This window comes from Vespa mandarinia, chromosome 3, assembly GCF_050613455.1.
Source record: "Vespa mandarinia isolate Hongniang chromosome 3, ASM5061345v1, whole genome shotgun sequence".
Taxonomy (NCBI): domain Eukaryota; kingdom Metazoa; phylum Arthropoda; class Insecta; order Hymenoptera; family Vespidae; genus Vespa; species Vespa mandarinia.
This window is the reverse complement of record NC_140812.1, coordinates 11,889,709-11,915,000: the sequence shown is the minus strand read 5'-3', so window position 1 is coordinate 11,915,000 and position 25,292 is coordinate 11,889,709. Positions and strand designations below refer to the sequence as shown.

The 25,292-nt window shown below is 38.7% G+C and overlaps 1 protein-coding gene across 11 annotated transcripts in view; it reads right to left on the bottom strand.

Annotated features, from left to right (window-relative positions):
• Positions 1-25,292, bottom strand: part of LOC118445045 (uncharacterized protein CG43867) — a 111,168-nt gene that overhangs the window by 13,563 nt on the left and 72,313 nt on the right. For all 11 annotated transcript variants that reach the window (XM_035873939.2, XM_035873943.2, XM_035873946.2 and 8 more), the window contains one exon: positions 3,663-3,725. In XM_035873939.2, the coding sequence (XP_035729832.1) occupies positions 3,663-3,725 (63 nt within the window). The remainder of the gene's footprint in view (positions 1-3,662; positions 3,726-25,292) is intronic.

Genomic DNA, 25,292 nt, shown 5'->3' with positions numbered 1-25,292 from the left:
CGTCGTTAAAGTCCCAGACACGTATCCAGTAAATTGCTCTTAAATGCTATTCTTTTTCAAGGTTTTTTGGTTTTTTTCTTTTTTTTTTGTTTCCTTCGTTTTTCGTTTTTCGTATTTCCCTTTTCCACTTCTTTTCTATTTCTTTTCTTTTCTTTTTTTTTCTTTTTTTATTTACCTTTCGTTCCCCAAATGTGTTAACCTGATCGACGCGGGACAAAAGCAAGTCTTTCCCGACCTGCTTTATTTTTCTTTTTCTTACTGATTTATTGCATGTGGTGCGCGTGTGCATACATAGCACACACACACATACACACACACACACACACGCACACACACATATATATATATATATATACACGTATGTATACACGTGTGCATGTGTATATGTATATAATCATATATATAAACGTATGTATATCTCGTATATCAATCAAAGAAGATAGAAATAAAAGGAATCCTTAAAGAGAGAAAAAGATGAATGTAATATTAATTTTAACAGACGCAAGAGATAGAGATAGAGATAGAGACAGAGAGGGGAAGAGACCGACGGATATTACATAGCAGTCAATGTACTCTAATTAAGATAATATCGTACATATCATAAAAATCTACGAGAGTTATCACGACAAGAGAGAGAGAGAGAGAGAGAGAGAGAAAGAGAGGGAGAAAGAGAGAGGCTTAAAGCGTTCGTCGTATCCGTGAATCACTTCGTGAATCACGAAAGAGACATAGAAAATTAGAGCGCGATGATATATACACACACACACACATATATATATATATATCTCACAGCATTCGATGTGTTAATGAATTCGACGAAGAAACTTTTTCAATTAAGCTATACAATGAGAAGGAAGGATAAAAAATGTGATAAAGATGAATATTTTCTTTCTGTCTGTCTGTCTGTGTGCGTGCGTGCGTGCATGCATGTTTGCGTACTCGATCGCATGTTTTTGTATTTCGTAAAAATATAAGCTATCTTAAAAAGCATAATTGTGTATGTACGTGTATATGTGTATGTGTGCGCGCGCGCTCGCACGTGTGTTTATCTGTAAAAATTAAAGGGAAACGTTTAAAGTTCATATTTTCATTGACTACGTTTAGATCGGCTTTTACCTTTCATCAGTGTCACCTGCTGGTATCCATAATATTCTCGAGCTGGTCACTCTTCGATCGTTACGAACGAATGCGCCCTCACAATGTAATGTAAACCCAGGACATACAACGATCGATTCTTATAGATCGTATTGATCGTAGAAAAATGTAAAAACTTTCGCGAGAAAACACGTGACCGTGGCTCGCGGACTCTCTTCGACGGAATTTCGAGGTCATAACAAAACGGCGGTCTCGTCGGCCGCTTCGTCGGCCATCTTACTCTCTTCTCTCTTTCTCTTTCTCTTTCTCTTTCTCTTCGTGCGTTCTCTCTCTCTCTCTCTCTCTCTTCCTTCTCTCTTTCTTTCGCTCGAAGAGAGACAGCAAGAGAGACAAAAATCAATGCCAGCCTAACATGCGCTCTGCCTGACACAAATTTACCCGCGAGAGTACCGGCCGATACGATACTATTATTACTATTACTACTACTACTACTACTACTACTATCACTACTACTATTATTATTATTACTATTACTATTAATACTGATGTTACTATTACTACTACTACTACTATTGGTACTACTGTTACTATTACTACTATCATTATTACTACTATTGCTACTTATTACTACATTATTACAATTCCATCCGAATGACCTTTTCGCGCGCGAATTTTGTATTTTCCACGGCATGATACTATTCCAAGTATTAGCTAACTCTTGAAAATATAAAGATATCCATTGGTCTCGTTAACGTCATCCTAAGGTACTTTTTAAGATAGATTATTATCACTTGAACTAATTATTTTCATTGTATAATTATTTGTTCTTTCTTTCTTCTTCTTTTTTTAATTTCTTTTTCTCTCAGCAATGAATAAACCTATATGGCAATTGTTACGACGAATTACACGATTCTTATCCCGCATGAAAATGATATATAGAATCTTTCAACATGGCGATCATAATACAAACACCTGTTCGAAAATCGATAGTAAGTATCGTCGGTAAACGAGTTCTCTTTACTACATATCGAAAATTGGATAACAACGACGACATAACGAATCCTCGGGAAAATAATGGGAAACCAAATGGTTAGAATATCGAGCGATATGTTACCTCCTGTTGGTAAGTTCGAATTTCCTTTAGAAGATATTATCAAAGGATACGAGGTACTTTGGTCTGTCGGTAAGAACGGTGAGTGACTATATGGAGGTAATAACTTGTGTAAGCACAAATCGATGAAAACAGAGAGAGAGTGAGAGAGAGAATGAGTGAGTGAGTTAGTGAGTAAGTGAGAGAGAGAGAGAGAGAGAAAAAGAGAGAGAGGGAGAGTAAAAGAAAAAGAAATTCGAGGGTGTGAAAGCTCGAACGAATTGAACGTTTTCGTCGGTAATACAGTGTGATATTTAACGTTCAAACATAAACGTATTTCCTACGATCAAGAAAACTCATGCTTGGGCTCTTTTTTACGAGTGATTACAAACAGATATTTAATCCCACTGGTGACGGGTGATTTTGATTTCAAAAAAAGATACGTTTTGTTATACATATACAGGACGTTATTAGAGACAGATATTTTTGGTTGGAACTTAAAAAAAAAAAAAAAAAAAAAAAAATACAGATTCAAGATAGAACAAGATAAATTTAATCCATTTGCTTTTGAAAGTATTTGCAAATGTATCGTATAAATCATCGAGCTTGTCGACGTACGTGCGTAGATAGGGATTCTTGAGGGATTATCACGATACGTGAGAAATTAAAATTTGCAAAGAAAAATTCGTTCGAATCATTCATTTCTCGACTGTGGTAATGAAAGAAATAATAATAATAGTAATAATAAAAATAATAAAACAATATTAGCAAAAAAATATCCAGAGAGAAATGGAACCGTTAATCGTTAGTGCTAGGTTCAATGAATTATTTATATCTAACAGACGTCTTGGAAAATTTAGTAATTATTTCAAACAAATCGCTGGAGTTAGCCAAGCGAGAAGATGGCGTAGCAATTTTCCGAGGGCACTCGGGGACTTGTTGTAACGGACATTTATACTATATCTACAGTACGAGAAAGAAAGAGAAAGAGAAGGGAAAAGAGAAAGAGAAAGAGAAGGGAAAAGAGAAAGAGAATGAGAGAGAGAAAGAGAGAGAGAGAGAGAGAAAGCAAACGGAGTACCGGTACTCGAATGTCTTTTTACGCTCGATTGTTCTCAAGCAGCAGGCTGTCGCTCGCTACTTCACGTAAGAGAGAGAAAGAGAAAAAGAGAGAGAGAGAGAGAAAGAGAGGGATTCATCGTGAGAAACACTCTCGACAAATTTTTCTACACCCGATTAAATCCACTCGTTTCGCTTCAAACCAACACGATGATGTTTACTCGTGTTCATCGAACTCGAACGGATTTCTCGCAAACTCTCTTCGAAGAGAGTATATCATCTCTCAGTATCAATGAACGACAAACTGCAAATCTTTCATTTTTCTTTTCCCTGCGTCTTTCTCTCCCTTTTATCTCTCCTTCCTTCTTTCATCCACATTTATTCTTCTCTTTTTATATTACATTTCGTTTGTTCTCACCTTATCCTCCGCCTCATCGGCTCTTCCCTCGGCCTCCAAGACACGCTGCTCAAGCTCCGATAGCTGTAACAAGAAAAACGAAAGAAAGGATCTTTCATTAATCAGATTATCATTTAGAACAAAGATGATTCTTCGTTCGGTAAATAAAAAAAAAAAAAAAAAAAAAAAAAGAAAAAAGAGATCAAATCTCTTTTCTTACGCTCGTTCTCGGGTGTAAAGAAAAATAACTCGAGATAATTCTTATCTTTATATACAAATATACACACGTGTATATATATATATATATATATATATAATAATAAATATAAAAAATATATATATATAAAAAATATAATAAATATGTGTATGTATTAGTGTCATAATAATTATGTCATTATTAAATATAATGAATATATATATATATATATATATATATATATATAATAAATATAAAAAAAATATATATATATAAAAAATATAATAAATATGTGTATGCATTAGTGTCATAATAATTATGTCATTATTAAATATAATGAATATATAATAAATATAAAATATATATATATATAATAAATATAAAAAAATATATATATATAAAAAATATAATAAATATGTGTATGCATTAGTGTCATAATAATTATGTCATTATTAAATATAATGAATATATATATATATATAATGTAGGTGTATATATAATATAGTATATAGTGTATATTTCACTGACAATATTTTTTCTCGAGAAGAAGAGTACATCGACCCTTTCAGGTCGCTTCTTTTCCTCTCTCTCTCTCTCTCTCTTACTCTTTCTCTTTCTTACCCGTGACACGTCATTCACCTTTCCTTCCACGACGCGGAAAAGTTTCATCAAACTTGCTTAAGACCACCATCGGGGTGTCACGTACTAGGCGCCTCCTGACGAGAGTTTAATGGATACGCCGGACTTAAGCAGCTACTGAGCCTGGCTTAATCCAGCCGAGATTGATATATGTATTCCATGGCGAATATCCTAGCATTATCCTTACCGAAGCATCATCCCTTATAGCTTTTTCTTTTGTTAGTGGAGAAAAACAGAGAGAAAGAGAAAGAGAAAAAACGAAAGAGAGAGAAAGAGAGAGACAGAGAGAGAGACAGAGAGAGAGAGAGAGAGAGAGAGAGAGAGAGAGAGAGAGAGAGAGAGAGAGAGAGAGAGAGGGATGTACATATTTATAATACTATTTCGTTCTTTTTTTAACACATATGTACATATGTACGTTAAGAATATCCTTGCGCGTTATACCCTTTTACATATATGCGTATTAAAATGTAAACAGGGTCTTGTTGTCGTTGTTCCTAGAGTATACACGAACGTTTATGTAGTACATACTAAACTTCAGTAGCAATAACGTCTCACCACCACTATCATCTGATGAGAGAGAGAGTGTGTGAGAGAGAGAGAGAGAGAGAGAGAGTAAGTGAGAGAGAGATAGAACAACGAGCGACTAACGACGAGCAGTTTGCGTATATTGCATAAAATGACTTGCTCATATCACTACGTAAATTATCGTTATATCATTCTCAGTGAAATTTCTTGTTGCTTTGAAATGTTTCAAGAATAAAAACAAAAATATAAACAAATTACTATCACAGTATGGTATATAGAATTTTCGATAGATTAGATTTGTACGTATTTTTTTGTACGATTCGAATTAGTTTTTGGAGTTTACTTCGTTGGTCAATGAAAAAAAAAAAAAAAAAAGAAAGAAAAAAAAGAAAAGAAAAAAAAAGGAAAAAAAAAAGAAGGAAAGAAAAAAACACGTAAGTGTAAGTACATAGAATGAAAAGATTGGCTCGTCGTTCGTTACGAGTAATATCCGCCGAAGGCAATTAAATCATTAGTTTTAAACGATAAAGAGCCACTTCGGTTTTTATCGTTTGAGTATCGTGGGCGAGTGTACGATACGAATGTGTACACACAAAAACACGTACACACACACACAAGTATATATATATATATATATATAATGTCGGACAACAACGTCGAATGAAATTTTCATTTTTAAATTCGATGAACTAGTCCTGTGCTTCAAAGAAAAGCCGCTTTTTCTTCATTTCTCGATCTTTAGGCATATACATGTATGTATATGTATGTGTGTGTGTGTGTCTGTGTGTGTGCAAGAGAGAGAGAGAGAGAGAGAGATGGATCACGTTCCGTCAGTACTACACCGGGTGATTAATTGAAACGGGAGGTTAATCTATGGGTCGAGGCCCTCCTTTAAGTGCAATTCATAACGGTCCCAAGGGTTAACCACGAAATACTTTTAACTTGCTATTCCGTCGCGCCGCGAGCATATACCCACGTAAAAAGAGTGTCAACTATGTATATATATGTGTGTGTGTGTGTATGTGTGTGTGCGGCTAAAGGAGCTGAACGTTTTCTTTCTTACTCTTTTCTTCGTGTTAGACGTAATGCGATATCGCTGTTGTTCCCTTCAAAGAAAACGAGAGTAACTGGTACGATATAGATTTTTTGAAAAAGTATGTTCCCGCATAATACCGATATTCCATGAGAAACAATAACGATAACATTTTCGATAAGTGTTACGTGAAAAATTATAAAAATTAATTTATATTATAAATAAAATTTTTCTATATTTTCGTTCGTTTCATTAATCAAATGCAATTAAAATGTTCGAACAATCGTTTCTTTTATCATATTAATTGAAATTATTAATAATATCTATCTAATCTATGAAATAATCGATATATATATATATGTGTATCGTTAAAATCTCAATTAATTTACAAAGTGTACCGTCATAAGAGAAAATTTTGTGAATATCTTATATACGATGGATATATCCTTTAATAATTATCTCATCGAGTTTCTACAAAATTCAATGAAAACAATCATACAAAATCCTAATTACGAAATTATTTATTTTTTGTTTTGATTTACCTTATCACGATTACAACGATTAATAATGATTAAAGGGATCTCGAAAGGAGAGATGAAGAAAGTAGGGAGAAGATGGGGGAGAAAAAAAAATGAAAAAAGTAAAAAAGAAAACAAAAAATAAATCTTAGAAGAAAAAGAAGAGAAAAAGATGAGAGAGAGAGAGAGAGAGAGAGAGAGAGAGAGAGAGAGAGAGATAGAGAGTGGGAGAGAAAGAAAAAGAAAAAAGAAAAAAAAGGGAAAAGGCAGACGGCGAGAGAAAATCTGGGTCAATGTAATTTCGCGCGGTATCGACGCAATTTCCTTTCCCCGCGTCGAATTCTTTCTTTTTCCCCAAGGGGAAACCCAGGGCAGTGTTAGCGGTGATGGCGGTAGCACCCTGCTACCCTTTTCCGTCTGAAATAATTAATATACAAGGCACGAGAGAGCGATATGCGAGCAGGAGAAGATAGAGTACGAAGAGAGAGAGAGAGAAAGAGAGAGAAAGAGAGAGAGAGATTCCAAGGGTCGTCCTCGGATAGCAAGCGGGTGAACACACACTCGTACGTACACACGCATCAGAAAGTGTATACTTGTATAAGCAATAGAGAGAGAGAGAGAGAGAGAGAGCTTTACCGAGGCTAACCGTAACTCACGAGGTGCTAATGGTTCGCGCGAGCGAACTGCTAACCACCGTAAATGGACAGAAGGGAGTGAGCTCGTGTGAGCACAAACGACTCACGTAGCACAGACGACGACTAGTAGTAACAGTACCAGCAGCAGCAGCAGCAGCAGCAGCAGCAGCAGTAGCAGTAGCAGTAGCAGCAAGCAGAACGACGGCACGCTGCGGTGGTACCGTCATTGCGAACGCTGCGTTTCACAAGGGGAACCCATGGCTTATGGTCTAATGGAATTTTATCGAAAATATGACAAGTACTGTCTACCCCTTGAGGTTTAAATTCGCGGAGTTCGGCATATCATAATTTGATCTTTGAAGTTCATAAAACATCATCTCTCGATGAAATCGGCAGATAAAGATAAAGAGAGAGAAAAAGAAAAAGAGAGAGAGAGAAAGAGAAAGAGAGAGAGAGAGAGAGATAGTATATAAATAGATCGCATCTTCTTTTTATTCCCTACTCATCTATCTCGTTAGACGATATAAAATCGTCGAAGAAAAATCTTCGTTATACAAGTGTATAAAAAAAAAAAGAAAAAAACAAAAAAAAAAAAAAAGAAAAAAAAACAAAGCTCGTACCAACTCGTATATATTACGAAATAATTTTCTCTCTCTCTCTCTCTCTCTCTCTCTCTCCCTTTTTCTCTCTCTTTCTTTTCTTTCTATGTCCGTCGTCCAGCAACTTTCCCCCTTTTTTTTTTTAGTTCCAATTTTCGTTCCAATTCTTTCAGAGGCTTTCGCTTACTTGTTAGTTTAATCCGTCCACCCTCCCATCCAAACCCTCACTCCTCCTCCATTACCACCACCTATCCTTCTTGTGTGTGGTGCGCGCGCGACAGGATCGGTGTAACATAAATTCCGAGGCGCACAAAGGGAACGAAATTCAAGAAGGTACGATGCTTTATGTTCCACATCACGCGAGCCACCGATAACATTAACGAACCAATCCCTGCGCTGCCGAGTTATCCGGGCTACGCTTTTCCAACCTTCCCTCCCCCAATCTCTCCCGTCCCCGTCACCGCCCCCTTAGTCCCTCTTTAGACTCTCCTCGAATTGCGGAACTTTGCCGAGTGGAAGAAGGGTTCGTTATCGTTTCACGACTCCCGCATTCGCTGTATTCTTATAGGTATACTTATCGTTTCTTTTTTCCTCTCTTTCTCTCCCCCTCTTCCCCCTTTCTCTCTCTTTCTCTCTCTCTCTTTCTTTTCATCCTTTCTCTTTCGTTACTAGAGAGAAGGTACCTTTACTTTAACGTTATCCAAGAGGTTGAAGTATGCGCTTCCCTCTCGTAACGAACTCGTGTTTCGAGTTCTACGCACGCGATATCGAGTTCTTACATCGTTAAAAACGACGAGTCTGAGATTTATATTGTTACTTTCTCTCTCTCTCTCTCTCTCTCTCTCTCTCTCTAATTTCTATTTAGATCGAGTATTCATGATTAGCTCGCTCCCTTTTACACGCGTCACTCGTTGTTCCTTTTTCGTCTCTGTTAGGCCATTCTTATTTACACTATCGTTTCCGTTCGAATCGCGATTTGACAAAGGATATATTTGTTTCTTTTTCTCTCTCTCTCTCTCTTTCTATCTCTCTATCTCTTTTCTTTCCAACGATAAATATGGTGAAAGTGAGAGATGAAACATAGGATAGGATGATTCGAAACATATCGTACTAGCTATCGCAATAGCTATATTACGGTGTGGGAGGTGTCCTCGTCAACGTAGCTGTCGTCCCACGTCAAGCTACAGATCGAATGCAAATACGATATAACGAGATACGTCGGTTTAGAGGGTGGCGTTTCGACTGCAGAATCCAATATGTCGATACTCCTGGCTCAAATTATATTACCCATTCCTTCTCTCTCTCTCTCTCTCTCTCTCTCTCTCATTCTGGCTATCTATTTCCCTCTCTCTCTCTCTTAGTATCTTCATTCTATATCAGTACCGTTCGTGTTACAAGACGAATTATATTCGTCGTTCAACCAACACGCAAAGCTTATTTCCACGCTGTTCGTGTTGTTTTTTCCTTCCTTTTTCTCTTTTTTTTACTATTTGCTTCTCTTTTCTTTTTTTTTCTCTCCTTCTTTCTTCCTTCTTCTTTATCCTTTCCCTTTTCCGTCAATCTGTCGTCCGATCGTACGTTAACGATCTACCTAATCCATAGCGACATAATACTCCATTGAGAAGATAAAATCGTATAAATTATTTTGTATAATTTCTCTCTCTATCTCTCTCTCTCTCTCTTTCTCTCTCTCTCTCTCTCTCTCTCTCTTTATTACCTTTCATTATTTCTCTTTCAATTTCAGAGATTTTCCAGGTAGTAAAGAATAACGAGGGCGTGGCCCTCGTCTACGAACATATTTATGTCTTTCGAAATATATACGATTCGATTACGCACGCGATACGAGGTAACGATTGGTTATGTACTCCTATCGAAGAATGAAAAAGAGGAAGAGAAAGGGGAAGGAAAAGAAAAGAAAAAGAAAAGAAAAAGAAAAGAAAAAAATCCGAGTAGCAGAGAATTCGTCTTTTCTTTTCTTTTTCTCTTTTTTTTTTTTTTCTTTGAAAAAGAACCACATAGAGGAAGAAAAAAAGAAAGAAAGAAAGAAAGAAAAAAAGAAAGAAAGAAGGATACCAGGAAACCAGGAGAAAAATGTATTCAGAGAGAAGGAGAGTAGAAATATCACGCCCTCGCGAATTTCCCTCGGATATTGCCGCCTTCTGTCGTACATTTCGGATTGTAGAAAAAGCAAACTTAAGTCCTGACGACAGTTTGAGAGATCCTCGTGGCATCCCCTTTGCAGCTAATGTACCAATCCTCCTTCTTCTCCTCATCCTCCTACCTCTTTCTCTCTGCTTCCCTTTCACTCTCTCTCTCTCTCTCTCTCTCTCTCTCTCTCTCTCTCTCTCTCTTTCATTTTCCTTTTTGGTTACAGTCGGTTCGTCCCTCCTCTTTCGAGGTTGAGAGACTATTGCGAAACGCAACTTCAACTGCGGGAACCGCACGCGAGAGAAGACTGTCCGCATTAGCAAGGACGTTTCTACTTCTCTCTCTCTCTCTCTCTCTCTTTCTCTCTTCCTACCTTATGCGTGTAACCTCTTTCACTACCTCTCTCGTCCCTCTTTCGCTCCCTCTCAGCGTACCAGATGTTGCTAACTGCACCCTCTCTGTGATGAGATCGAATCGTTTCCCTTCGCGTTCCACTCACTTTTCTCTCTCTCTCTCTCTCTCCCTCTCCTCATATTCTCTATACGCTTATCCGTCTCTTTTTCAAAAGATCTACCAACTTTCAGAAGCTTTTCTTTTATTCGCCGCAGTATTGGGAGTCCCGTAAAATCCTACAGAAATATGGATATCATTCTTGGTAATGATCCTCCTTCAACGTTGGAAGAAAGATAATCGAGTTTATCCTTATTTTTTTTTTTTTTTTTTCTTTATAGACTTCTTTTTGTCTCTTTCTTCTTTTTCTGTTTTTTTTTCTCTCCTTCATCTTCTTCTTCTTTATAGGACGGATTATTTATAGGTGACCAACTCGTGATATAATCGAGTTAAACTCTATATAAATAATTCTATCCTCGTCCGTAGTGGTTGTAAGATTTATTTCTCGAACGATACTATTATTGATCGTAATATTATATATATATATATATATATATATATATATATATACACCATCTGACTTGAACTTATAATCCCGTTCTTCATTACAGTATCATCATCGTCAAATTAACGTACTCGAGATCGTGGAAATAATCAAAAAGTTTTAAGATACCCGATACGTTGATAATGACATAGAGGGTTTTACCTAAAAGGTATGATAAGGTCTAAGGACGTTTACAAACAAGAGCTTGAGAGCTGAACATGGAAATTCCTTTCGCACTCAGGAGACTTGTATGTATTAATTATTCTACGGTTAAGAAACGAGCGTGCACGAGATGGTAAAGTCACTAGAGAGAAGGAAGAGGAAGAGGAAGAGGAAGAGGAGAAGGAAGAGAAGGAGAAGGTGGAGAGAAAGAGAAAGAGAGATGAATAGATAGAGAGAGAGAGTCTGTGCTCTATACTAAACGAGATATCCAGATTTTCTCGGCTCCTTATTGCACAGCTACCAACGTCACCATGGGGAAGTTTCGAAATTACCGTAAGACCGACCTCTCAAGGATCGTTTCTATCGGATCGTCCCAAAAACCGCATTTCCATCGTTTCTCGTTGATTTCAAAGACCTATCTTACGAACTTTCCACCAGTACTATATTTCCAATCTACGTGAAAATATTTCTCTCTCTCTATCTCTCTTCCTCTCTGTCCATCTATCTCTTCTTATTTTTATTCTATTTACTATAATCGTATGCGTATGACGGTTTTAACGAGAATGATTACCTCTAAGTAGATGAGATCGACGATAACTCAGACGCGAACTTCGAAATATAAAGTTACTTTTGCATTGTCAGAATATATCATAGATTTAAACGATCCTTTCGCGAAAGTAATATTATCCTCTTACTTGTGGATTCATTCTTTCTCCCTCTCCCTCTCTCTCTCTCTCTTTCTCTCTCTCTCTCTCTCTCTCTTTCTTTCTCTCTATCTTTCGTACGACACACATATACACATACAATCAACGATGTAATATCAAATTAATGGTAACTTAAATTCTACGTTTTACGGTGATCGCAGATTGCAGAGTTAGTTCTCGGGTCGCTTCGATGCTTATGGCCATTTAGAAAGCCGTAATCGTAAGGTCGCCGTTTCAGAGAGAGAGAGAGAGAGAGAGAGAGAGAGAGAGAGAGAGAGAGAAAGAGAGATAGAGAGAATTTATCGCGCATGACGACTAGCAAACGTATCCGTGTTTCCCGCGAAGCAATTATCCAACGATTGGCGAATCTCATAAAATAAAGGACATTGAATTGATGGTACCCCGTGGTTCTACGATACCTCGATTACCGAACGTTTAACAACTATTTATCTTTATGATAAAACGAGATAGATACTCCTCGATCGATTTGAGAAGCAATCGAATTGAAAAGGTAATAAACGCTTATAGTATCGTCGTATTTTTAGTAACTGTCTCGATCGTCCTTGTTGCCTCATCTTTATTTTTCCCTATCGTTACTATCTTTTCGTTAGAATAGAAGAGAGGAAGGGAAAAAAAGAACAAATAGAGGAAACAAAAGAAAAAGAAAAAAATAAAAAGAAAGAAAGAAAAGAAAAGAAAAGAAAAGAAAAAGAAAAGAACGAAAATCGTAAAACGAAGTCGGAGGGTGTGCCGAACCGAAAAGTTCCCTCGAGAGCGGGAATCGCATTAATTATTCGAGAAACGAGTCACAAACGGTAGAAAGAAAGAGAATAACATTCCAAGATGGAACTTACCGTGAAAACGGAATAAGTTAGGCTTCAACTATTCCGTGATTTCTCAAAAGATTTTTCGTTACCGTTCTATCCCTATTCTTAACTAAAAACGTTTGTTAGTTTCTTCGAAAAGAATAATGAAATAAAATTGAGAACGAATGAAAATTTAATTCACGCGTTTGTGCGAATCTAAGTTTAAGAGAAGAAGAAAGAAGTAAATAAAAGGTGAAGAAGAAAAAAAGAGCAAAAAGAAAAAAAAAGAAAAAGAAAAAGAAAAAGAAAAAGAAAAAAAAGGAGGACGAGCAGGATTCCCCCGGCTTGTGGAAGGAGTGGGAGTGGAGGAAGGGAAAAGAATTTTTGAATACGCTCGAACACGCTCGAACGGTTCATTCGATCTTCCACATTAATACGTAACTAATTACCCGTGGAAAACGGAATCAGTAAGTAATTAGTAAATATATAGTATGATCTCTCTCTCTCTCTCTCTCTCTCTCTCTCACTCTCTCTCTCTCTCACTCTCTCTCTCTCTCTCTCTTTATCTTTCTCGGCAACAGAGAGAAACCAACCCAAGGGAATGATATCCAAATTTAATGATGTTTCAACTAATTGCTCGATGCGAGACCCTATCAGCGGATTATACTCTTTCCAATCGATCGGTACTTCATTCGAACGGAGGTCCCACACGGGGTGGGGGGGGGGGGAGGAGGAGGAGGGAGAGGGATGAGAGTTAGTATAGTTGGTAGATAATTAATCGTTAAAATCGAACGGACGCATTGTCATTGTTTCTACGTGACAGTGATATAGGATGATATAGTGATCGATTAAAATACATGTTTCTAATCTGTCGTCATAATCGTCATCATAATTGTCATAGTCATAGACGTCATCGTTATCTCCTGTAACGCGATACGAAACATCCAAATCGGAATATAATTCTTGAATATACCTAGTTGTTAGATAACTGAGTGTCTGTATAAATGATATATTCCATTCTATTCTATGCGTATATTCCTAAAGATATATTCGCCATTAAATTTTCCATTGATAAAACGTCACTGGACGTATCAACGATATCCATATATATAAGATATAAATATATATATATATATATATATATATATATCTTTATTGGATTTGAAAAGACATCGTTCTTATCTCGAGTTAGTTCTTAATCGTAAGAAAAAAGTCTGGGAAACTTTGATAATATCTTTTCCGAAGATCGTTTTCTCGTTGGAAACAAAAAAAAAAAAAAGAAAAAAGAAAGAAAAAAAATAAACAAATTTAAGAAAAAGAAATGACAAACATTTCGTTTTCCCATTTACGTTTCTTCAAGCATAAAATCCGTTTAAATCTAGGGAATATGAGTATCAGCAAAAACGTAGATAAATCTGTACGTATTTACAAAGAATGACGGGGATGGGCTATGGTAGGGTATCGCTGGAGTAGTGTGGAGATTTTATTATCGGTGCCGTTACAACGTCATCATCCTCGTCGTCCCGTGATTGTCGGAGTGCCATCGACGTTATTGTTATTGCATTCGCGGTACATCCACTACGAGAGATGCATCCTACTACGTTGCACCTCAATTCCCAGACGCAATTCGCCTAACGGCGGAAGGTCCCCTCGACGTTCTATTGCGTGGACGTGTATATATTTTTTTACCGTATTGTGTGTGTATGTGTGTATGTGCATGCGTACTTGTGCGTGTAAGAGCGCGGAAAAAAAGATATAACGAGTGCGCTGCTTCGATCTTTTTATTTGTTCGTATAAAATAATTTCTTTTTTCTTTTTCTTTCGTTTTTCGTTTTTTAATCATCATCGAATTTAATTTAATAACCATCGCGATTAAATACTTCGTACGTTATCTTGCTTTTTCTCTATGGGGGAAAAAAAACAAAATAAATAAATAAATAAATAAACAAACAAATAAATAAAAAAGAAATAAAAAAAAAGAAAGAATTAATTCGAAATTATACCTAGGAATAATTATTTTCCAAAATATATCACGCATAGGTAATACGTGAAATTGACGTGCGACGACTAGTGAGATTTCTGAAAGAGAGATCTTAAGGCGATAGAAATGTACGTACGTCGAATATCTAAAGGCAGTGTCGCTGTTTGAAACGAGATGAGAGAAGACAAGACAAGACGAGACGAGACGAGATGAGACGAGACGAGACGAGACGAGACGAGACAAAATGACTAACGTAAGCGAACGTATAAACGATGCCACAAGGGCGGTTTCGCTATTTGTAAGGGATTTAAGCAAGAGTGAAACGCGTTTAATAAGACCTACGAAGAGAGTCTCGTTCAGGGAGTCGCTTCTCGAACAAAAGCTGTCATCTCCCATCTCTATCTATCTCTAGAAACTTTGCAAAGTCATATACAACGAGAAGATATACATATACATATACATACAACACATATATACATAAATATATATATATATATATATATATATATATATCTTTTGCAATATAGTATATTTCATGAAAGACATGTCAAACCTCAAGGTAATTGTATGTATTGAAATATGCAAAGGAGACCGTCTATAAACGCGAGGAAACTTCCCTTCAAGAAATTTCCGGTTCATTTCAGAAGATGAACGACAACAGAAAGGACAATGACATCTTCGATGCTCCATCTTTATCTCTCTCTTTCTCTCTCTTTCTCTCTCACTGTCTTTACCTTCATCTCTATCCTACCTCTTTCTCTTCTTCTTTCCTACTTATGGAAACTCCACATTGGAAGAGTTACGAGTAAAGACGAGGCGAACGAAGTAATTAAGTCTCCCGGGTGGTATAAAAGCGATCGACGGCCATCGATTTCTTTAGACACGACGTATCATTCCTCTCGTCTTTTCGTTTCCTTTACGAAACTTCAAAGTTTTCTAACTAGTCTTTGACGAAACGAACTTCTCTAATAGTTGTTCCAATGTAAAAGAGTTTTAATCGATTATCTTAATGTTCGCGAATCATACGTAATGTAATTTTCTTAGATATTCAATAATTTCAGTTAAATATTAATCGCAACAATTTCACATTTAGAAAGTGTGTATGTGTGTGTGTATATGTGTGTGAGAAAGAGAGAGAGAGAGAGAGAGAGAAGGGGACGGTATGTGAACTTTGTACTTTCGACGTTTTTAATGAAGGATAAGGAAAAAATGAGTACGAGCTCGCGTGTTCTCGAGAATGGTGGTTCCAACGAAACGGCTGGCACGCATTTTAATTTCGGTCTCGCTCGTGCCTCGAGGAATGCGTTTAATTAATAGAGCGAGCTGCCCAAGAGAGAACGAGAACGACAGAGATAGAGCGAGAGAGCGAGAGAGAGAGAAAGAGAGAGAGAGGTGGGGGAGAGGAGAAAGAGAGAACACGACCATACCTAAACTTTGCGATTTATTCAAGTGGAAGTTGGATAGCGTGCTATCCCTGCTGGTTCCCAATGAGTTTCGCCAAGTATTTATCGGGCGAAAGTTCATGAAAATTTGGCGCGAACGATTGTTGCCGAAATAATTCTCCTATCTATTTTCCTTTATTTTCGAAAAAAAGAAAAAGGAAAAAAAATAATGAGAGAGAGAGAGAGAGAGAGAGAGAGAGAGAGAGAGAAAGGAAAAAAAGAAAAGCAAATGTCCCGAATAGAAATCTGTGCGACAAATTTTATACAAATGGATATGTTTAACACACTTTACTTTTTTCAAGTGTTAATTCGTCGACATAAAATTAGTGACCATTTTCATGAGAAGCATATCATACGGGATAATACCATCGAGTAACACATTCAGCAACTCCGTTAGCCGTAACGTACGCCGGTACTTTTACAAGAGCAATTTTCATCGCGACGAAATTAGTTTCCATTTTTAATTAGCCCGGTGTGCGTTAGAGAGACAGAGAGAGAGAGAGAGAGAGAGAGAGAACACATAAGCGCGAGTGCGCACCTACGGGAATATATATCCATACACGTATATATACGCATACCGATGAAACCTACGTTTCGTCGGTGACATTGCAAGCGACGAGACACGTTTTGCGGACGAGCGCCGTCTCTAACACACACGGAACACCCTCTCGGAAAATAATTCGTAAAAGTGTAGTCGATAGTCAGCCAGAGTGCCATAAAAGCGACATAAAGCTTTACGTGTTCCTCTACGTCTAGACACCGCGTTAATTACACCGACTGTAATTAACGACGTATTAGTTATCACGACGATTCATCGCCTCTGTCAACCTCTCCTTTTCTCTCTCTCTCTCTCTCTGTCTGTCTATCAATCTCTCAAGCATCTTTAATGGCAACTGTTTCTCCCTCAATTTCTTCTCCTTCTTCTTTCTTCTTGAAATTACGAAGAAGAATTTTCTTGAATCAATAACCGTAAGAGACGCGGTTGGGCCGGGCGCTTCTTCAAAAGAAAAAAGTAAAGGGAAAGGACGAGGAGGAGGAGGAGGAGGAGGAGGAGGAGGAGGAGGAGGAGGAGGAGGAAGGAGTTGGAGTAAGCCGCGCGAGACGGCAGCAACGAGACGACAAACATCCGTCGTAATAAATCTTCTTCAAAAGACAATTAAACTAAATCCCGCGAAGAGCCTTTATACGCGTATTTTGGTCCACGACGCTCGGTGCCCGTCGCTCGGCTTTTCTTCGTGTAAAATAAATTCAAGCAAAGATAGAGAAAGAAAGGAAAAGAGAGAGAGAGAGAGAGAGAGAGAGAGAAACGGCGAACGTAAATGCCTGAAATAAATCGTATTGCCAGAGAAAAAAAGGAGGGTGAAAGGAGTAAAATAGAGTAAGAAAGAGAGAGAGAGAGAGAGAGAGAGAGAGAGAGACCAACAACATGTAAATCTAAGTGAACGTTCCGAGAAACGAATGTCTTGACCGCTTACCACGGGCTTCCTAGTGGAAATTGAAGTAAGAGAGGGTGTTACTAGGATCGGTGTTGTAAGGGTCGAAGAGGGTAGTAGCCTGGTAAAGGCTGCTTTACCGCATTACGAGAAAGAGAGAAAGAGAGAGAGAGAAAGAGAGAGAGAGAGAGAAGGTCTTTCGAAATCGTGTCGCGCGATAAATGTCCCGTGTAAACGCGGCTTTCCCGTTGGCCGATCGTATTTCGGGATTTCTCCTTTCCTAAACGTAACATTAATATAAGGTACCTACGCGAAGTGGTATAGCGATGCCGTAGAGATGCCGCTATAGTGGTATGCCACGAACGTTACGAAACTCGGCTTTCCCTTTCCGTTTTCAACCTGGCTAAGCGTACTTTACGTCCTATCGTTATCTTTTTCTTTTGAAAGAGGCTTGAGAAATAGTAACGGGGTGGTAACGGGGTAATACTAGAACACGTATAGTAGACGGCGACGGCAACGGCGACGTGGTAAAACGTACGACAGTTCTTTTAAACAACCACGGAACTACGATAATTCTAAATTTGCATTATTGCGGATTATCAGGAAGGTTCTACCGTTACTGCGGAAAATTTTAACGTAACGAAAATAAATATCAACGACCTGTTTGTTACGATAAATGATCCCATTTCAAAGTATTACAATCATTTCTATAATTACCTAAAAGAGAATAAATATGACAGAATAATAAATCTCGATTGTCGATTTATTTGATGAACATATTATTTTATAATTTTTATAATTTTTTTTTTTATTTTTTAACAGATCGAAAATTTAATGAAATGCGAATTAATACAATTTTTTTTTTTCGTTCACATAGGAATGTAGGTATTTATGCTTAAGCACGTAGAACGAATCGTTTTATGTATTGTTTTTTTCTTGTTCTTTTTTGTTTTTTGTTTTTTTTTTTTTTTTGTTTTTTTTTTTTTTTTTTTTTTTTTTTTTGATATAAAATTCACGGCAAATATAATCGCGAATGTGCACGGTTCGCGTTCATCGCAAGAAATAGGGCGCAAAATGGACTGGGAAATAAAAATAGTTGGTTCGAAAGGGTCGTAGAAAAAGGTTTCTTTCATCGCTCGCAAACCATCAAAGATCCTCTCGCTGCTATCGTTTTACGGGCTTTCAGAGGAGAGTATTGCGAGGTGAAGTGGGGTAGGAGGGGAAGAGGTGGTGGTAGCGGTGGCGGGTGGTTTGGTCGATCCTATACTTTATCTTGACCATATAGCCCGTCGTTCTCCCTCTTTCCTCCCCTTTTCCCAACCCGATCCTCACCCTCGTGCTATCCGACATTTACAACTCTGTGGAATTACAGCGTCGACGAAACTCTTCGAATTGTGTGTGCTCGGCTCCGGTATATTGCCGAGGAATGAAAACTTTCACGAGTCTTTTTTATACGATCGTTACTGAAAAATCACGGGGTACGACGCACGGGATAAAGGTAAAAGTGAGCGAGTTAGATACGAATTTTCTTGTATCGTCTCGTAATTCCTTTTCCTTCCACGAGAAGGAAACGTCGCTTGCTTTTGGTTCATGGTAGGTCCAAGGTGGGGGATGGCTTCGAGGTTATCAAAAGAGAAAAAAAAGAGAAAGAAAGAGTGAGATGGGTGTTCGAGAAATCGCTTAGGAGTCGAGCAATGGCCCAGGCACGAGATAAAGAAAGGAGCTCTAGTGCCTTGTAAAGCCCGTAGCCCAGATGCGTCCCGTGTGTTTTATTGCCCTTTTACGTTCCGTCACTAAGGGCTGGATGACGGCGCGAGATCCTTCCACCTATACAGTGAGAAACAATGAAAGCTGTGCGCATCGAGGGTGGCTCGTATGTGAGTGTTTATATATATTTATATACATATATATATATATATGTATCTGGTATATAATATAAACTTGTATAATACACGTAGGAGAGAAAGAGAGAGAAAGAGAGAGAGAGAGAGAGAGAGAGAGAGAGAAGAGTACATTCCATCGTACACGTTACGACTGAGTTCCAACTAAAGTTTGAAAAGGAAACTTTCGGAAGAGCTGGCGTAGCTCGTCGAAATGTAACCGCAAAAAGATAAAAAGCACAAAAAGAAAAAAGAAAGAAAAAGAAAATACGAACGCAAATGGCTAACCAAGAAAGGTAGAAAATCGGCGCTGCTTTCACGGATCACGGAAGCATAATTTTCCAAGTGGTGCCAGCCATGAACGTTCGGTCCGATGTAATTTTGGTCGCGTAGGAAATCCAGGGAAAACTCCATCGAGAATTCGTTTCCCGTTATTGAATAATTTCTGGCCCGGGCGTGGAATGTAAACCGTGCTTCGAGGTTTGAAAGCAGACAGCAGGTACTCGTTGCAACACGACCCCCACCTTCCACAGCCGCTAATATCGAAAGTTCAAAACTGTTCGCGTACGTACGCTCTGTATATTCCTTCTATAGTTGTTTACATTTGTAAGTGGAATGAGTTCGGCGCGTAACTGCATATATGTTAATACACGTACTTGTGCTAACACGGCAATAATCATCATTACGTAGCGTACGCTATTATGAACAATCATACGTGCATCGTATGCAGTCCGAATAGAATGGATCGAATGGAAGAAGCATTGAATTTTAATGAAAGTCAATCTTCACGACGTATGTTCGTGGAGATTTTATGGATCGCAAAAAAAAAAAAAAAAAAAGAAGAAAATAGAAAATAAAAAAAAAAAAAGAAAGAAAAACCGTTTGAACGTGAACGACGCTGTGGCATAAAATACGTAAGAACGATAGAAAAGTTTTCTTTAAATTCAAAGAAAAAAAGTGTCCTGACTCTTTGTCAGGTACCGTTCGTTCGTTCGTTCGTTCGTTCGTTCCTGTTTCTTACCAACGAACAAGTCCGGCAAGGGCTTTTACTACTTTGACCTCCGTAACCATCTTCGTTTTACCAAGAAAGTGCTATCAGTAAATGCATTAGAGGGCACAAACAACATAAGTTCTTGGTAGACTTTCGAGTGCCGAAGTAAGCCATCGAAACAAGCAGTCTTAACTCCATCCTGCGTCGGCTTACTCGAGGAAATTGCTAGAGTTCGTTGATGGTTCGAGTGGGCGGAAAATTAATCTCCGAGAAACTCTCTGACGTATACCACCGCAATACCTTTTTCATCGCTCAAGAATCCTCCTTCTTCTTCTTCTTCTTCTTCTTTTGCTTTATCGAAATTCGCGAATTTTGCGCCGACCGAGCGCGATTGCGTCGATTAAATTATACCGGGTACTTGGTCTTTGGGTACTTCGTCGAAAGGTAGGGGGATGAGGGTGGTGGTGGTGGTGGTGGTGGTGATAGGGGGAAGGTTAGTTTTTGCCCTCGTTGGAGAAGCATGAGTTCAATTAGAAAGGGAAACCACTTGAATACTACACGTACTCGTCGACGAATTCGCACCCTTCTACGACACCTCGCAACCTTTTTATTTAGGAAATAGCCCTTCGTACTTTCCTTCCTTTCTTCCTCGTGTCCAGGTCGGATTAATTTTTGTTAACGAGTGCACACGCACGTGTAAAAACACGCACGCGCATGTACGCATATGGAAAGGCTTATAGAGAAAGACGAAGATATGGCGGAGAGGGTGAAGGAAAGTAAGGGCTCGATAATACGCGTTTCACCCTCCTGCAAAAAGCCGCTTAAGTTGGGATCGCGGCCAAAAAAGCTTCCAGCCCTGTGCTACGAGAAAACTCGCGGATTTCCCTGAAGGGATAAACAACGAAAGTCGAAAGACGTGTTCTCGACGATTTTCAGTCTAGCCATTTTCTATGTTACGCTTTCTGGCTGATCCCCTTCCAACGCAAAGTTTGATGCTTTCCAAAACCTTCTATAGGTACTTTCAAGAATCGTAGAGTACGAACGTAGTACGAAGAGTAAAGAAAATGCGTGGCTGCGGATAATGTGGTGGGGGACGGGAGCGGGATAGGGGGGAAGAAAAGGAAAAAAAAAAGAAAAGAAAAGAAAAAAAAGGGGGGAGGAAAGAAAAAGGAAGAAAATTTCTATCGAGAGGCTCAAAGGATAAGTAACGACCAAAGATCGAAAACAATCGAGTAACGCGTTTGTTCCGAAACGACCCTTCGAAAATGATCCCTTTGGGTATAAAAGCGTGGATCCCTTTAGATCAATCTGTTGATGCAACCTAGACCACGAAGGGGAGAATGGATTCCGTAAGGAGATACGTCATAGTTTCTCAAGTTTACTAAATTAAATTAGAAAGCTCGCCACGCGATTAGACATCGTAGACATTCCTGACGGATTAAGATAAGATAATGTCGGACATATATTAACGAATGATAATCGAAAGGTCCAAGAGAGGTGGCAAGGGAACGCGAAGACACAGCGAATTGTGAAATAACGATTAAGCATCAAATCAGGGATTAGCTAAGCAAACGTGATCTAATGTTTTCTGATATATATATATATATATATATATAACAAAAAAAAAAAAAAAAAGTCACCAGATACGTATTATCCACGAGATGTTCAGCAAATGACGCGTAGATACGATAAATTGAATTAAACATGGCTATCCCTATTCGTTCTGTTGGTTTCGTTAATAAAGAAAAGAGGTTTTTCTCTCTGATAGTAAAAGGAGAATGAAAGAGAGAAAGAGAGAGAGAGAGAAAGAGAGAGAAATGAACGGGAAGGGAAAATAATAATCTACCCCTGGCTGCTGTAGGAAAAAAAAGAAGAAGAGCCGCGGAGTAGATGATGTAAGCCACCCCCAGACGCTTTATCCGTATCTATTTTCTGCCTCTCGCAGGAGGACTTATCGGTCCGTACGATGCCGTTTGCCGTTAGGGTGTCTTCCACTTTGCCATTCGACGGAGTAGACTCCTTCGAGACCCGTCTTTTCTGAGACGTACTCCTTAAAAAAAAAAGGAAAGAGAGACAGAGAAAAAGAGAGAGAGAGAGGGAGAGAGATGAGGAAGGGAACAGGCGTATAATATCGATGGCATTGGGTCCGCAAGAAAATCCGTTGAAATATTTTCACAATTTTCCAACAAAGCGAGCCAACGTTTACGGGCCAAAGTGGCCGCGAATCGACTCATTTTTAACCTAGTACGTAGAAAAGGAAAAAAAGGAAGAAAGAGACAAATAGAAAGAAAGAGAGAGAGAGAGAGAGAGAGAGAGAGAGAGAACACGTTCGACCCATAGAGCATCATGGTTGCCAATGGTTAGGTACATACACCAACCACTGAGGTGAATTTCCACCAGTGGCGTTTTCCACGCTAAGTGATATAACGGACCGTGAACGGAACCTTGGTAGAGAATTTTTCACGGTAAAACGAATCCCTACGGGGTGGCCGCGAAACGAGATCGCCAAGAGAAGATGGAAGAAGGGATGAAAAGAGGCAAGGTGCGCTGGATGGGCGTTGGGAGTTCAGAGAGAAAGAGAGACAGAGAGAGAGAGAGAGAGAAAGGGTAGGTAGTACCCTAGTAATACTGCGTGAGAGAGAACGACGACGAGCCAAGGAAACTTTATCATCGTCGTCGTTGTCGGCAGCCGGCGGTACGATCGTTAATTTTACACCGCAATGAGATATCGCTGGGAACACCGTTACCGACGGCGATCGTGTACTTTGGCGGACGATTACGTGCCAAGAAAAATAGTTCTAATCCGCGTATACCCCGATCATAGTTCGTTCGTTCGTTCGAAATATACATATATGCTATATATCTATACCATTATATCAACAAAAATTTATTATTCCGTTCTCCTTTCATGATATAAAATACAAAATTCGAATTGACTTGCATCGTACTAAAACACATCGCACTGTGACCAGTCAGTCGAATATAATGTTGATTATAATTACCATATCTATGGGACGGGATATACTACTATATTTGCATGTATGCAAATCTAGGAGTCAAAACGTATGTTAATTTCTAGAAGAGACATGTCCTATGCTATTATTAATTATGTCGTTAAAATTTATACGATTTCGAATATACAATATATACTGTATACGTATATATTCGTGACGACGCGAATGACTTTCTTTCGAAATTCTGAAATGTTTATATCATTGCAAAAAGAAAAAACAAAAAAAAAAAGAAACGAAAGAAAAACAGAGCGAGGGGAGTGATGGGGCAGGGGGAGGGGGAGAGAAGGCGGGAGAGGAAGAAAAGAAGAAAGAAAAGGTTAAAGAAAGAAGGAATACAATTGAAACGTCTCGGTGGAACGTTGAGAGCAATGCGATTGAGCGATTATGATCGATAGACGATAAGAAGAGGAAGAGGAGAAAGAAGAGGAGAAAGAGCAGGAGATAGAGGAAGAGAGGGGAAAAACGAGTTGCGAAAATGCTATCGTAAACAGTGCGCTAGTAGAACCTATCTCTCTCTCTCTTTCTCTCTTTACTTTCTTTTTCTTTTTTTTTTTTTTTTTTGCCGATATCGTTTCTAATAAAACTGTCAATGTTCCGTCAATGGATTTGGCGGAGCACTGCAGCAATTCACAGTTTTACCACGTAGCTTAGCGTAGAACAAAAGAGGAGTATTATCGGTGTAGCTTCCTTATAAATGACGAGCAACGCAGACTCTTTGTATCGTTCGCAACACTTATCCACTACGTATTTTCCTCCCCTTTGTACCCCTATTCGCGCGTGCAAGCACGCACCACGCTTATTTTAGTCTCTCTCCTTCCTCTCCCCATACCCTTCCTTCCACCTACTACACCACCCCGTCGACCTACACCTACGTGTACAATGTGTACACAATAGTAACCACGAACGTACTACACCACACCAACTACAGCGTCGCGTCGCGTCGCCAGTTACGCCGTATGTCCTCGTACAAACAGACACGAGCTTACTTTCCATTCTTTCGTTTTTTTCATCTTTCTATTTTCTTTTCTTTTTTTTTCTTTCTTTCTTTCCTTTTTGATTTTGGTTTGGTTTGGTTTTTCTAACGCGAGCCCACCCAATAAGCGCACTGTCTCGAACGCATTCGCCCACAGGCGGTTGCATTATTTCTCTCTCTCTCTCTCTCTCTCTCTCTCTCTCTCTCTCTCTCTCTCTCTCTTTATCTCTCTCGATCTCTCTTCCCGTTTAATAAATTCCGTCGCAATGTTCGCAGACCAGAGCAATTGCGTAGTAGACGGCAAGGTTAATTTATGTGTAATTTCATTAACGAGTTAAAACTTTAACGAACGGTTAATGGTGTTTACACTGCGAACGAGCGTAATTCTACGTCGCTGATGGCGTGTGAAAATTTGTTCTATGAAAATATAAAATTAAGAAGAACGAAGAAAGAGAGAAAGAGAGAGAGAGAGAGAGAGAGAGAGAGAGAGAGAGATATGAAAAATTATCAAAAGAATCCCTACACAAATGGGTATTTTAATTAGTTCGAAATCTAATGCAATTTCAAAGTAAAACTGAGAAAACACGTTTTATTGCAGCGATGTTACTTATACCAAGCGCGGGCATGCCGACGTTTTCGTATTTAACTAAGACGATCTCCTCGATCACGTCCTACTCGCGAACTAACCCGAGTACATAGATGTATATATATATACATATATACATACGTACATAGGTAAGAGAAACTCTAGCAATGGGGTTCGATAACTCCGTCGCTTTAGAAGCTTTTATGCCACGCACGACGCAAACGAGCTGGTAGCTAACACTCAACGAAGAAGACAACGACGGCTCTCGCATTTATCCGAGCTAAACGAGGCCGTGTACGCCTGTCTGTCTCTTGCACGCGTTTATGTGTGCACATGTGCGTTCGTGTGTATATATATATATGTGCATGTGTGTGTGTGTGTGTGTGTGTATGTCGCGCGCATACACGTATTGGTCTACGTATACAGCACGATCGATATTCCCGCTGAGATCT